The sequence below is a fragment of the Gouania willdenowi genome, chromosome 20 (genome assembly GCF_900634775.1).
Source record: "Gouania willdenowi chromosome 20, fGouWil2.1, whole genome shotgun sequence".
NCBI lineage: Eukaryota > Metazoa > Chordata > Actinopteri > Blenniiformes > Gobiesocidae > Gouania > Gouania willdenowi.
The window spans coordinates 3,463,600-3,479,479 of NC_041063.1; the positions used below are offsets into that span (position 1 = coordinate 3,463,600).

At 39.6% G+C, this 15,880-nt stretch overlaps 1 protein-coding gene across 3 annotated transcripts in view; it reads left to right on the plus strand.

The window, feature by feature from the left end:
• Nucleotides 1–15,880, plus strand: part of jcada (junctional cadherin 5 associated a) — a 43,928-nt gene that overhangs the window by 25,279 nt on the left and 2,769 nt on the right. For 2 of the 3 annotated variants that reach the window (XM_028434883.1, XM_028434882.1), the window contains 3 exons: nucleotides 9,797–10,305; nucleotides 12,010–12,936; nucleotides 13,090–15,880. The exon at nucleotides 13,090–15,880 is cut by the window's right edge and continues 658 nt beyond it. In XM_028434883.1, coding sequence (XP_028290684.1) covers nucleotides 9,944–10,305; nucleotides 12,010–12,936; nucleotides 13,090–15,880 — 4,080 coding nt within the window. In that variant the 5' untranslated portion in view covers nucleotides 9,797–9,943. The remainder of the gene's footprint in view (nucleotides 1–9,796; nucleotides 10,306–12,009; nucleotides 12,937–13,089) is intronic. The other variant, XM_028434884.1, reaches the window with a different exon arrangement.

Genomic DNA, 15,880 nt, shown 5'->3' on the forward strand with positions numbered 1-15,880 from the left:
TGCAGCATCACTGTGTGTAAAGCTGCTTTTGGGACGTGATAAATTTATATGCAAAAACAGGCACCACAAACAGTTCCAAGTTTGATAACTTTATGCATGCTGCATTAATGTATTTTAGGCCTGGGCAATATATCATCATTCAAGATGTATCAACATTTCTATTTTGGCAATATAGAAAATTACAATATCGCCTATATCGATATATTTTTATTTCACAGCTTATTTTTTATTCAAAAAGTCCTTTTAGGAGTTGCTGCTTTCGCTACTTCACAGAGCAGCATTAAAAGCACTATAGAACTCACTCAGACGTGCTGTCCCTTATAGGAGGAAAAGCCAAAAGGGGCACGTATTGTTCAGCTGTTTGTTAATGAATGTGTCTGTGTGGCATTTTGCATCAGCAAATTTAACCCAGAATTATTTTTCTGGTAAGACTTTGTTGAGTTAAAGATATCAAGATTTATATCGTATATCGTTATTTTGAGAAAAAATGTCCAAATCTGTATTTGCACACTCTCCTCCTAATATTCTGCGGCCCACAGCTGATCCGCCTAGATTACGTATTCATCAGGGCAAACATTCTAAATGGATTGGGCTGGGATGTTAAATTGGAGGCTTGACACTAAGATTAACGCACAGTGATGGTTGCTCACATTTGTACAGGTGCAGATCTTTAGTAGATGTGCCTCTGGGGTGTTTTCACACCGGTTTAGTCCCAGAGTCAGTCTGAATGGGCGGAGGACAGGTGATCATTTTATTACCTTGGTTTGACTTAGTTTGCGTTCAGAGCGCAACTTCTGATCCGCTCCAAACAGCCTCTGATGCAGTTGTATGAGCTAATCACTTGAGGGGCCGTTATAAAAACAGAAACCTGAAGAACAGACTGCCAACAGTGTGAAAGCGAGCGTTTAAGAGTGCACAGAAACTTCTGCCTCCTCTGTTCTTTCACAATATTCAACAATGGAGCAGCAACAAGTTGCGTTGCTTTTGGTGATTTTAAAGCTCGGTTTAGCGCCTTCGTCAGTTCTCCTGATCTCCCACAATGCCGTGCCCTCTACATTATCGCTGATACTTGCTGTGTTTGAGCCGCTACGAGAGTGGTTGCGTTCGTGGTGCTCCTAATCACTCTAGACTTTGATTGGAAACACTTCTCGACCGGCAGAAACAATTGCTCCAGAATTCACCTGTTTGATCCTCTCTAGACTTTGTTTTGTGTTCACGCCACCCAAATGAGGCAACCTATCTTAGCAAACAAGAGCAGAAAAAAAGAAAAAATGTGATTTTGCTCTGAATGTCAAAATGAATTTCTGTGATTGCAACCATGTCGGAAATGAACTGAATAAATAAATAATAAAAAATTTTTAAAATAGATGCACCATAAATGTTGTAAAAGGGCTCCATGCTTTTTGCTACACAATGTTATCTACAATTAGAGAAATAAAAAGTGGACTTCGCTTTCAAATTTATTGTTTTTGTTCTATAAAGTACAAATAAACTACTAAATGTAATAGAATTATTAAGCTCAAGAAACGTTTGAGGGAGTAAATAGATAATTGGATTAGGGATTAGAAGTTCATTACTCCTCGCTTCCTTGCTCTCTCTCTCTCAATCCATCTTTTTTCTTGCCAGGATCTTTACATTACTGTCATCAATCTAATGTTATGCTTGCCTCAGGTTCAGATGAAATGCTGGGTCATGACATTGAGGTATAGGTCTGTGTTTCCTTACTGCATTGGGCTGATTCAGCTACATTGCTTTGTTAGTGTACAAGTTTTTTATTTCAAATATTTTTTGCAGGAGTTTGGCCAGTCATTTGCAGCATAGGCTTTGTAGGAACTTAGAATATCTTCATAAGGAGGCCTGATTCTAAACAACTTCACTTTGCCAGGAAGAGCTACTGACAAAAAGATTTTTTCACAGAAGTTTTGGAGACTTGGCAGTAACACAAAGAGTAAATAAATGATACAGGTCTTCTGTCTTATTCTAAATGTATTCTTCCTCAGGTAATTGTTTTCTTCAGATTTTGGTACCATGAGGTAATGCAGAGCATCCTTAGGGCTGTGTGAGTGACCAAACGCAACAGAAATTCCCTCCGTCAGTAACTGCTTTGTATCTGCTGCGGAACCACAACCCAACTGATAGGTTTCCATTAAATTCCATGTGCCAGTTTCCACCGTATGCATATCTGCTCCAGCACAACTGTGTAACTGCTCCAGCATGCCAGAGCCTTCTACAGCAACTACGCAGCCCTTCTATTTTTGCCGGATACGTAAATTCTTCAAAAATAAGCCCGTGCTGGACAGGAAGTAGTGCACAGACACATAATAAAATATCCGGTGAATCGTATTTTCATCCATTTTCTGACTCACTTGCTCTTCTTCAGGATTACGGGTCTGCTGGTGCTTATCTCCAGCTTTGTTCATGTGCTAGGCGGTCCTACACCCCTGGATATTGGCAGTAGTGCCTCGTATTTCACATATAAATATTGTTTAATCACAATAATCTCTGCAAAAGCTTAAGATTTACAGGGCAGGACAGAGTAGATTTCCTTCTGATCCTGTCTTTGTATTGACTACAACGCGCTATATCGCTCAATTACGCTTGAATTTTGTGGGATCTCCTAATGGCGCGCTCACACCAAACGCATCGAAAGCATCAGGTTTACATAGACAATATATGGTGGACGCGCTTCTAGAAGCTTGGCTCTTGTTCTGGACCAACACATTCTTATGTTCAGCCTAATCTCAGTTGGGGCATGAATAAGAACCTGACACTAAACTGTCAACTAGGAATGTGCGATATTTTATAGTTTATGATTTATCGTCAAAAATATTCTCACTGTTAAGTCTGTCATCCCACAATATAAACGATAAATTCCCATGTCGGAAATTAGTGAGGGCCACGGGTCATTTGTCCCTCAATTTAGCCAAGAATGCCCCTAAAAAAATGCGTTCTACGGGACAAAACTGCCCTGTTTGTTTTCAACAACTTACTATTTTCTGGAGCGGAACGTTGTTTAGCTATCAGAAGCTACTATGCTGTGATACATCATGGACCACTACTTGGTTAAAACCAAACAACCACCCAACAAAGGGAACCGATTCAAGTTCCTCCGTCAGATCCACCCAAAGTTCCACAAACACGGGGACAGAGATGAACCTGTAGCAACGATTATGAACTGGAAACTCAACTAAAGCTAACTATGCTAAGCTAACACACCGACACTGAGCTAAGAGCTAACGCTAACCACTCCATATAAGGAATAATAGACTAAGTAAAAAGATCACGTATTACTGTCATAAAACCACAGAGAGACACTGACTTGTTTATGGTCAGATTTAACACTTGTATAGAAGAATAAAAGCTAAACATGTCACACGTTGTGTGAAATAAATATTAACATAATAACTAATGTCACTATTCATTCATCCCAATTTGTGAAACGCAATATTTTTTAATCATATTTCATCAGCAGTAAAAACACTATTGAAGTTATTTGTGCTTTTAATGTGTTTTTTTTCTTTCTTTTTTTTTAAAAAATAATTTTATTTCAAGTGAGGAAATAAATGAATTACATATAGTAATCCACATGCACAAATATATTCCATAAAATATCAGCTCATGAGCTCTTTGAGTCAGCATTTATTGTAGCCTTTTTAAATGTGTCTAATGTTATGTATTCACATTTATTTGTGTTTGTAAGGAACCTGTTTACACTAATTTATTTTTGTTATTTATAGTTTTTATTTATTGTGATTTTTGTCGTTATCGTGATAAATGCCAGAAATTATTGGGATAATTTTTTTTGTCAATATCGCCCATCCCTACTGTTAAACTTATGACTGCTTTGGCCCAGCAGACCTGCTATTGATTAAAAAATAATAACCACAAAGTCAGCTGTTAGGTGTGGCCTTTTCCGCCCACCCCATCCAAAGCCACCACTAAGCAGTTGTTTTGCAAAGGCACTTTGATGGAAAACCATGCAAATGTCTTTTTACATTATAAAATCCTAAAAATAATTAAAAAAAAAGATTCTCAATGAGTAATCACCCCTACAGTAATGGCCTCAGATGAAGATTTCAGGCAGATTAAAGATCCTTAGTCAAGACATCTTAATTTGCAATGTCTCCCATCTCCCTCACTCATGTTAGGCAGGGTTGGGAAATGAAGTTAGGTTGTGTTTATTTAGTTTCTTATTATTGATCTGCATTGATCTTTAATAAACATCCGCTCTGTTCATGTGAAGAAAATTCATACTTTCAGATCAGGGGACAAATACAGACCAGTTTTATCTCAAGTAGGATGCAGATTTTAGGCCAGGAAAGTTGATCATTTCAACATGAATGTGCACGTTTGCATGTCAATGATATGTAATGCACTAACAATATCCAACCTATAAGTGACAGATATCAGACCCTGTCCTAAAGGGCCAGATTTGGCCCCCGAAACCTCGAGTTTCACATTATGTGTTCTCGAGACTTACTGTCTTATTGTGCATGATCACTGGTCTATTTCCCATGCCTAAGTTGAGCTATAAAAGCATTGAAAATTATTTAATGAAGAACTTCTAGAAGACAGTTTTTTTGTGTTTTTTTTTCTGTACATTAGACCAATAAACCCATTTGCTAACTTCAAACAAGCTTATCCAGGTCGATATTACTTGAAACAGAAATGGAAAATGTGAAACCAGACAAAAGTTATAACTGTGAAGCACCGAGAGCCAATCCTCCAAAACTAATAGGGTTAAGAGTTTAAAGTTAAAATATAATCGCATTAGGGAACCAGAAAAAAAAGACTTACATTTAATAGTCTTAGATACAGCTAATCATCTCGCAGACTATCCTAAGGCTGAGTTAAAAGTAAGCCTTAAGGGAAGAAGATTGTGATGAGGTTTATCTTTGGAGGTTAAATTGGTGAGACGCTTAAAAAACAAATGTTGGGGGGAAAACAAAGTGTAATTTTTGCATCTGAATACATTTCAACAAGAATGCTTCTGTCATTTGCCTCAAGGAGGCACAAAATAGCACTTTGACCCCATCATTTAGTACATGTAAAATAAGCATAATAATTACTGCTGTAGATTGACTTAGGATGGTCTATTTTACTGTCATGATGAGTGAATATTGTAGAATAATTACACACTAGTAGTAATACAAGTTTACAACTGCAGCCCAATGGCTCTTTGCCATGCTAGCTTAGCTTTAGCATTAGCTTGATTTCTAGCTTTAAATGCTGCATACTCAGTGGTGTGGTGGTTTCTTATGGTGAATATGGTAGTGTTTTGTTTGCAGTTCCACCAGGACACATTTCCACATTATAGTAATGACAAATTACGATCCTTTGCTCTTTTTTTTGTGTATTACTGCCAAACTGCTGACATGCTAAGCTAACTGTGCCTCCGTGTCCGTGAGTGTTGTTCTCCTGTAGCAGAGCATGTTCACGCAGACACATGCTCACATGCAGCTTCAGAGTTTTAAATTGTGTCTTTCTGATCCATTTACATGTATGATTTACACTGTAACTAACACTAGAGCGCTACTGTTTACCTTCCTATATTTAGAAGTACATCGTTGAAAAGGGTCCAGTCTGAAACGCAGCGTAGCATTCTGAAAGTTGTGTAATCAAATACACTATTAATAATTCATATCATAAAAAAATATATATACCTGTATTCGGTATGAACCGGTATACCGCCCAGCCCTAATTGCGATTTGTTGCTTATTAGAGACCGCAGTAGGAACTAGGGATGTAACGATTCACTCAACTCCCGATACGATTCGATTAATGACACTGGGTTCACGATACGATTCTCTCACGATTGATTTTACAAAATGGGACTGTATATAAATGACTGAAAAATATTCCTTTATTTTTTTTTTTGGGAAAATACTGTACTATTTTTCATTGTCAAAAGAATCCATTAATAAACTATTCAAAACAATGCAATTTAACTAAAAATAATGAATGAAATAAATAAAGGAATAATACAAATGAAGACAAAGCTTATTATTTAAATTCTGGTTCTATAGTAAACAATACAAAACTGCAGAATATTTCTTTGTGCAACTGAAAATGGTATTTTGTGCCTTAACAATTGGACTTAAGAGAAAAAAAAAACAGTCATTTTACTGTATTTAGGTCAGATATTTGTTTGGACCAGCAGAGGGTGCTGGTAACCCAGTGGTTGGTTGGCATGCAGATATTCTTGCAGTGAAGAAGAGATGCTATGCTAGCAGACAGAGCTAATAGAAAAACGTGACTTTTACAGATATTCACGTAATATTCCAAATATTCTTTCGGTGCTAAATGGGTAAGGAATCATTTATGAATATGTTTAAGAGTAGAAGGCGGCCAGAAAGAAAGTAGTAGCAGATTTCGCTCACCGCCAACACTTCTGAATAGCGCCCTTTGCTGTTTAAAATAAGTAATGCGATTCAATTTTCACAGCATCAATGTGAACCTTGATACCTATGAATCGATTTTTAACTGCCTTACGATTAATCGTTACATCCCTAGTAGGAACCTAAACCTCGCCATCACTAAGCAGCATTTCTCATGAAAAGACTAGGTTTTTATCAATGTCAGGCAAATTCTGACAATACTACATGCAAAGGAATATTTCCATGCTGGACATTTCTTCCTGCTTATTTAATCTGTCATTCCCAACAATGGTAGAATGGTAGAAGCCAAATTACTGCCACAATCAGCTGAAAATGTGTATAAATCTTGTTTTATTTATTTTGTCGGCTATTTAGTAAGGTGATAAATCGTGCGACAAGATGTATCTTCGAAGGCTTAAGTGGTATCGCAAGAGGGGAACGGGGGTTTAATGAAAAAATAACTATCTACTAACTATACACCAGAAAGTATGTCCAGAGTTAAAGGAGGGGGGATATTATGTAAAATCGACTTTTTCAAGATTTATAGCATGTTACTATGTCATTCCCTCATTAAAAACATGTGTGGCCTTGGCTCATTCATATATGTTTGAGTAATCTTTAAAAATCTGACGGAAGCCATTTTCGGTGTCAGTACACCTGAGTCCTCCTAGGAACGCCCCCACCTCATAGGAACGCCTCTGACCTTTCGTCACGAGCCGAGTTACCGCCCACCGCTCCACAGCAGAGTCCCGCCCCCTCCTATGTTAGTTCAGCCCATAGCACCTGCCTCTGTAGATTTAGCTTTTCATTGACTTATTTTAAATACTGTAAGAAACCCATGGCTTATGTTGTCTGTACTCATTAATGTATGCATTAAAATAAAAATAAAATAAAAATGTAATAAAACTCATACCCCTCCCCCGCTTCCAGCTCCGTTAAATCAGCTGCAGTCACAGCAAACAATTGAGAGATTACTGCGTGTTGATGGGTTTACTCTGCTCATCGTAGCTACCTGCCTTTTCAGATGACTGCTTTAAAACAAGAGCTTATTTAAAAGTGGATTAATAAGTACACAGACACAATGCGATCCCTATTCTGGACTATAGAGCCAGCAGCAGCAGCACGGGTAAGCGGGCGTGTGTGTGTGTGTGTCGGTGACAGGGAAGAGAGATCTCCGTCTATACGTTAGCATTCCTCACTTTGATAATAATTCTAATGTATTGTAGCAATGTAAACATGTAGAAAGTAGCCAAATACAGCGCACAGAAAAACAGAAGTAAACAACATCCATGTGTGTTTGTATGAGTACTGAAGGGGGCGTGTTCATGGGCGCATCAGACAAGCTTGGAGTTTCTTAAAGAGACAGAGGTGAAATCGAGGCGTCATGAACTGTGTGCTACAGAGGGAAATTTCGTTTAATTTTTTTAAAATATTTGCTGCATTTTCCCAAAAAAATTGGGTGGCATAGTTATTTGAGTAAGCTATAGAAGAATGGTACTATGTGCCTGAAAAAAACATGATACCCCCCTTTAAAGTCAAATAAAAGAATGGTTATTTTTACATTTTTTCAACTGCAATTACTTTGTCTTTATCTTACGATTCTATGGAGTTCCTAATGTTATACAGCTCCAAGCATTTCAGCATCTACAGTATATGTAAGGCATCGAGTAAAAGGCTTTCTTTTGTGCAAAGATTAATTTTTTGGACTATTGGAGGTCTTTAGCCACATTACAAATGTGTTTTCTGCTGTCTTAACTGAATCTTTTTTTGTGCCTCATGTTTTTAATCATAGTCCTACTTATTTTTGTTTCTTAGATGATGCATATGACTTTCCATGCTGTGGAGAGGCAGGTAAAAGGCCCATGGTTTGTTAGATCTGGTAATTATTATTATCAGGACTCTGTAGCCATTTTTTCAATCTAGGAGTTAGCTTCTACAGCTTGTAAGTATTGATTGAAGAGAACATGGCGCAGTGGACAGCAGTCTGCTGGCATATGTTTCAATGAAAACTGACATTAGTGAAAGTCCCAGGTATTCCACTCCAACAGCCAGGCCAAATCATGGAAAAATCACATTTTGAGGTGTACAGGTGTCACTTACTTTATAAAATGCAGGCTGACATTTCCCATGAATTGTTTTTGATTATCTTGAAACATCACCAGAATAATTACAATACTAAAATGACTAAACAAATTTGCATTACCACGACAATGCAAGTGGGAATGTGAAAAATAAATTTGAAAAAGGATTGCCAACTTCTTTGGCTGTATGTGTTAATTGTCAATGAACACAAGTTTGTGCGTATTACAAAATGTTTACATATATGCAGGCAGTACTCAGAGAGAATAAACAGCATTATGTTAAGTCATTGCGAATTTAACAAACAGTTATTTAGAGTCAGAGTTACAAACATTGCACAAGATTTGATCCATGATGGTTACTCGAAGGAAGGCAGAAACAGGCTCTGATCACACTGAGCTAAAGCTGTCTATGGAAGTCAGAGGGAAAAAGTCCTACTTGTGGAACCAAAGTAAGAAGTAAATGCTAAGCATCCCCACGAAAAGTATAATTATAAAAAAGAGGAAGATTGTAGCCACATTTTAAGTTATACATTGTGGCTGTAGCTGCAGAATTGAAGCTTTAACCAGAGTTTTCCTCAAGGTTCATGAGCAGCAGCTCCCACACTGTAGCAGACCTAATCCAGCACTCTAAGGCTTGCAGAAGCAGCTTAACTTTTATAAAATCTTATATTACATTAAACATAAGAGAGTTAGCATTTTACAAATGAGATGTTTTCATTGTCACTAAGCAGCAGAACAATTTGATCTTTAGATGGTGTAAATCAGTTAAGATTTGCATGTAGCATGACAAACATGGTCAATTTAAAAATTATATAAATGTATTATGTCCGTGTTCAACCTGTACAAAGTATGTAGATTTGTAGATTAGAAAGTGGACAACATTTTGGTGCTAAAATTGTTTCACTGAGTTTAACATTGACAGAGATATAGCAGTATAGAGTAAAAACATAAAACATAATAATACATTAAAAGTAAAAGTGTAGCATTTTACAAATTAGACAACAGCATTGTCACTAAGCAGCAAAACATTATGACATTTGAATGGTGTAGATTTGTTAAGAATTGGCCGAGTACTTGCAGGTCAAATTATGGTCGAAAGAATTTGGAATTTGCATTCCCACTATCAGCAGCTGGAGCTGGTTGCCACTTCTCTACAATTTTGTATCTGTACCCTTCACACAGACAATAACATACCAAGTGCATTAAAACAAAATAAGCTTAATGTAGAACACTATTCATTCAACTTATATTGACCTCAACATAGTCTTTATCTGGTACTTCCATCTTCTTTTCAGTTTGATTTTGTGATGTCATCCTCCCTTTCTCTGTTTTTTTCAGCTGTGCATCAGTGCCAGTGAACCTGCTGCTGCACAGAAAGAATCTGTGACACCTTGACAATTGATCTTCAAAGCCTCACTTTCTGAAAAAAACAAAACAAGCCAGGGAAGAAGGACAAAGTCAACACAACTGTATTAACACGTGACAATGTACAGTGTGGAGGACCTTCTCATTTCTCATGGATACAAGCTGCCCAAGCATACCACCACCTCCACCCCTAACGCAGCTCCCACCGCATCCACATCCTGCCGGCCCCCCTCCTGTTTACCACCGTCTTACAGCAAGCACCATGAAATCCTAGAAAACAGGCATCCCCCTCAGACTGTGAATGGTTATGAAATGGGGCACATGGTGGCCTATGGAAACAGTAGCAGCAGCAGGAACCTTCAAGGCTATGATGGTGGGATGAGTGGCTGCCTCACTATCAACAATGTTAACAGAGAAAGGAGCCAGCCAACACAGGAGCGTGACACCCGAAACCAAACTGACCTGTTGACTTCAGACAGCGGGTAAGAAATGACTTGTGGTGAGACTAGTGCATTGCATGTGGCTAAAAAAAAAACCTAAATTCTTCTCTGCACCGCCTCTCGCCCCCAGAGAACAAACTCAGAAACAGTCTGCTCCAAAGCCAGGATTCTTCACAAAAGGACATTTAAAAGTATTTAGAATAAAGATAGTCTGTTCTGTGCACAACATTAGGTTCCCCAGCAGCATTACTTGAAAAAGGCCCGCATTTGACTGTCTTTACAAAAAACCTAAGCCAGCAGCGTAAAGAAGAGAACCTAAAAGGGGTTCATGGTAGAAAGTCAAAGGCTATACCCGACTCCAAGTCAACTAAAGAAGGGAGTATGAAACAGGAAGTGGAGTGAGTCATTGTAGGGAAGCAGTCACTACAAAACACTAACCCTATGGACTAGACATAGTCCTCTATCCTGACCCCTACCTCAAACCCACCAAAGTGGGACGACATGGACCCAAGAGGTAAAATAGAAATGAAGTAACTGAGTCAGTCCTTACCAGGCAGCACACTTTTTATTTGTATTCTTGCTAATTCATCTTTGCAACCAGCCAGTGACAAAGTTGGCATCATTTTCCCCCTTATTCTTTTTTCCACAGAAAGAGAGCTTAAACACAAAAAATAGTGAGATTGTTCTAGAGATGTCCATCAGTATGTAACTAATATTACAGAACTAAACACTTCTCCACTTTGTCTTTATCTCAGGGAATAATCTACAGATTTAATTGGTTCATATTGTTTCTTATCTTTTATATTGGTACCCTAGAAATTGAATAGACTTAAGTCAGTTTGTCCCAGTGTTCATCCCTAATCAAATTAATGGTTAATCTCTGCCCACACTTATCAGGATTGTGGTGATCTGAATCGTCTGTAATCAAATTTGTTAGTTGTTGATTTGATTTGGAGCCTTTGGGGCAGAGCGTGACATATAAAGAGCTTGAAGAGATTGTGATTCACCATCAACAATCAGAGCAATTGTACTTTTTGCAGAAGGAAACTTGTACAAACCAACCCATATAATTTATGGGTTGGTTTAAAGCCCGGCAGTGAATTGATAGGATTTGAGGCGATGTAATGTCTTTAGCCAATGAAACCGTAAAATGCGTTCGGCTCTGACCAAAATTTCTCTGAACAGAAATCAGCTAATAATTTCTTCTTCTTTTGGCCTTTTCACTTAAGGGGTTGCCACAGCATATCATCCTCCTTTAATCCCTTCTGTTTCCTGTGTCGTCCTTCTTCACACCATTGGTTGCATGCCCTCCCTTACTGCATCCATTGACTTCCTTACTGGCCTTCCTCTGTACTCTTACCCACACTTACAATTGTCCATCGTTTAACTTATAGGAAAATAGCACAATCCTTCTTTTATGTTATACTGTGTGCCTGGCACCATATTAAAAAACTAATCTAAAATTTAATAGACCTGCACGGAGCAACTCCAGCAGGTAAGAAAAAGCATGGCCAGAGATCATAATTGAATGGAAATAACTGGAATAAAATTCTTGAAGAAAAGCATATAGACTGAAACAATATATCCAAACATAGATTATAAAACAGGGTTAAAACAGGAGTTAAAATGGGACGACATTTGCAATTGCATGTTACATGTCTAAAGATTGACATTGTTTGTTACACTTAAATTTTCCCCTCAAATGCATGTTGTAAAGGTTTTTATTATTTATGCTTCTACACTTAGGTTTTGTGACGGGTCCAAAGCATCTCAGTCACAGTCCAAGAATGTTTCCTACTGGAGGAGAAGAGGGCAAGATTTCACTGTGCTGTTGGACTATGCTGGGGTCCAAGGTACCCATGCTGGGGAGCAGGGGGATTGCAACAGACCACAAGAAGCACAGCAAGCAAGAGGTCAGGAACCATCTGCAGAACAGTGTCAGAGTTCTTCCGAAGAAAGGCGACGCTGGGCAGCCCAAGCTCACATGCAGGTTCCGGCCCAAGCTCAGGCCCAGGTACGTTCTCGAAAAAGGGAGGCGGCTCTCCATCAGTGGAGAATGATGGCAGAGAGAAAGTGCCAGAGCCTAAGGACAGGTGTGTGGCATCCAGCTGTTAACTTTTCTCATCATACTGAGGGTGACCACAGGTCACTGGAGCAACAACGGCTTCACGCTCGGACACCTGACGGCTTACTGGCGCACCCTACTACCAAAGCCAAATTCCACTCCCTGCCCAGGATGCTGCAGCCTGATAGCCTACATTATGTGGATATAACTCCATCAGGTCAAGAACTTTACAGACGGTATAATGGCCACCCACTTTTACACTCTGACCTTTACAGGGCACCGTATTGGCCAGAGCACAGCAGGCCAGCTAGTGCCAATCAACTCACAATCATGCCAAAGGCTCGCTTCACCCGACCCCCCAGGCCTCCGTCCTATGAAATGCACCAGCAAATCAGAGGAAGCTGTGAGATATTGTCTGGAAGAGAGTCTGTCCTTAGCCAGGTCAGGGACAGAACCCCTCTTCCTATATCACGAGCAGCTGATCCCCATCAAATGGACTATTATGCACAGGACTCAGGACCACCAGGATACATCCCACCCCCTTCATATAAAAGAGCTCCCGCTATGGCAGGACGCAGAGGTTATGGGGAAGTAGTCGTTGACTACAGGTACTTTATAATTTGTACAAAAGTTTGGTTCATTTTAAAAAGTCTGGCTCTTATAAACTTTAATTTTGTAAGCAGAAAATTGTGATGTTGTATCTCATAATGATATGCTGTTGAATTAAAGTTTTAATCTAAATTTTAATTCTATTGTTTTAGGTACAGAGGTGATATGTACCCGCAAATCCAAGTGGCTCCAGATGGCTCTCGCTGGTTCACCAGACATCCTGCAGGTTCATGGCCTGTCCCCCAGAGAGAGAGGAGCACATCAAGTCAGAAACCACATAATCCCATGTATACCAGTCAAGAGCATTCTTGTGGTGGTATCCAGTACATCCCTTTTGACGATACCCGTATTCGTCATCTTTCCCCTGCTCTGGGTGGCAGCTCTCTGACAGATGCTGACAAGATCCTGCAATTCCGTAATGAGCTTCCCTGTGCCGCTGTGTCAAAACTTGCCCACAACGACAGTGCCTTTTTGCCCCCTCCACTGGGGCCTTTCATTACTCCTAAATTGGCTAATGATGCAAATCCAATGTCTTCTTGCAACAACGACAATAACAGATGCTACAGCAGTTTGCACAAAGAAAGTGTTGACAACTTCCCAGCACATGACCAAAATTGTAACAACAGATGTCCTCCAAAACAATGCCCTCCACTAAGACCCTCTTTAGCTTTCCAAGCAACATTACCGAAGTGTGGTTTTCATCATGGCTCCATCTCAGACCCCTTTTCAGCAGACACCATCACTCATGTGAAACAAATTGCTCCTGATGCAGCATCAGATAGCTACAGGAACACTAAGAGGAGAGTGAGTGAGACTATATTTTGCCTTGTGTCTGTCCCAGTTCACACACCAACCAACATAAAGAAAGATTTGGCAGCTGATCAAAACAACAACGATACAGTGTCAAATCTAACCATCTCCAACTCTGCACAACACTTTGCCGTATGCCTCAAAGAGGGGCTGAATATTCGCAGCAAATCTGTGAATGAGATGCCCATCAAGTCTCCACATTCTCACCTTTATAATAGCAGCACACTGTCAATGAAGAATTACAAGAGAGCTCCTTTAAGAAAGGAGATAATAGACGCCTGGGCTCGCCAGGCCAATGAAGACAAACGTATATGTTCTACTGTGTCTTGGCCAGGAAATCAGTATCGTAATCAGGAAACTCAGACTGGCTCACCTATATCTGTGGTAAAAAGTCCAGAACCACAAAGCCCCCCAGTGGATCAAGATCCAGTTCAATCTGCCTCAGACACAAATACAGACAATGGGGTGGCACTGAGCTGTAGCTCTTCCTATGGTTACCCAATGACCGGCCAGAAAAACCTGAACCCCTCCAGCAACAGCGCCTTTTCCCGCCTTAGCCTAACACAATCCTCATCACTTCAGCCATTGGCTGATTTATCCTCTCCATCCAATGGAAATGATTTGGAAGCTCATCAGCCATCTTCTCCAGGGAAGAGCAACGTAAGATCCCCTCCAAGTGATGATCAAGAAGCCTTTGGTCAATTTCTCTTAAGACCTGTGAACCGAAGACCCTGTGATGCTATTGATGTCCTAGAGAACATCAATAAAGTGATGGAAGACACAATCAGCAAGAGACCCATTGTGACTTACTCACTTGATGATATCGATGGAATGAAAAAGAGAAGGGTTTTAAACAAATCAGGATCACATTATTCTGTCGTCCTAGAACCAGGCAGGGGAGCAATCAGTCTTCCACCAATGCACACAGAAAAACATAACGTAAAGGAGAGATCCAAGTCTTTTAACTCAACGACTGATTTTGGCTCTTTAACAATGAGTGCGTTTCCCAAACCACAGTCCACCAGCACAAAGTCAGAGGGAGAAGTATCTATGCTTTCCAAATCCAGAAATCTAAATATTTGTGATTTATTGCAAGACCCACAACAAAAAGAGTCAGACTACCTCTCCAGGCAAGACATTCCTGTACCCCAGGAGTCTTTACTAAGGGATGTGGGGCTAACAGTCTACACAGAAACTCTTGATGCTTCAGAGGAGGCCAAGCACTGCGTTCCATCTACAACCAATTCTAGGAATCTTAATCAGTTAGATCAACTTTCCACAGGGCCCAAAGAAGCATTAGTTGAGTTTGGAGGCCCTGAGTACATTTCAAGCAAAGACTGTGAAGCTAAGAAAATGAGAGAAATGATAAAAAAATCAGACACAAGTATTGCACCATCAGATAAAGGCTTTTATAAGGCAGGAAGTGAAAGCATCAGCTCACATTTGACTAATAATTCATCAAACCTAAAAAGTCAAGGTTCTTCAATATTTGAAGATAACAATAGTGATAAAAACCACATCACTTCAGAACCCCTGACTTTTAGAAATGAATCAGCACTAGCAGATCAGCACCTGGAAAATTTACTCATTTTTGACCAAGCTAATGCGTTACCAACAGAGGACCTCAGTAACCTGTACGAGGTCAAATGTGCTGAAGGAATTCCAGAAAATGAATCTATTGAGGCAAGAGCAGCACGAATCCTAGGCATAGATGTTGCAATAGAAGTTTTAGGTGGGGCTGACAAAGAAGCTGATTATTCAGCCGGGATAGAAGGTAATCAATCGCAATGTCCGAGTGAGGAAACAACACAGGTGATAAAGGAGTATGAGCAAGTCAGAGACAAAGTCAAAGGAGAGAATGCAGAGAAGTTTGAGACAGAATCTGTTGAGAACCATAAAGGTAATGACAATGATGGTACACAAAAGCAAAGCAGTGTTCATTCTGATTGTAAAGACAAGCAGAATGCAGAGCCTCAGTCAAATCTTGATCTCCCCGAGTTTCCTTCAGGTGAACTTCCCCTATCTCTGTCTGTCATCCCACAAAACAAGACAGAACAGAACATAAACAATCAAGAGAAAGAAGTGCAAGGTGGGCAAAACAACCTAATCGAGTCCTCACAAGTTAAGGACAGT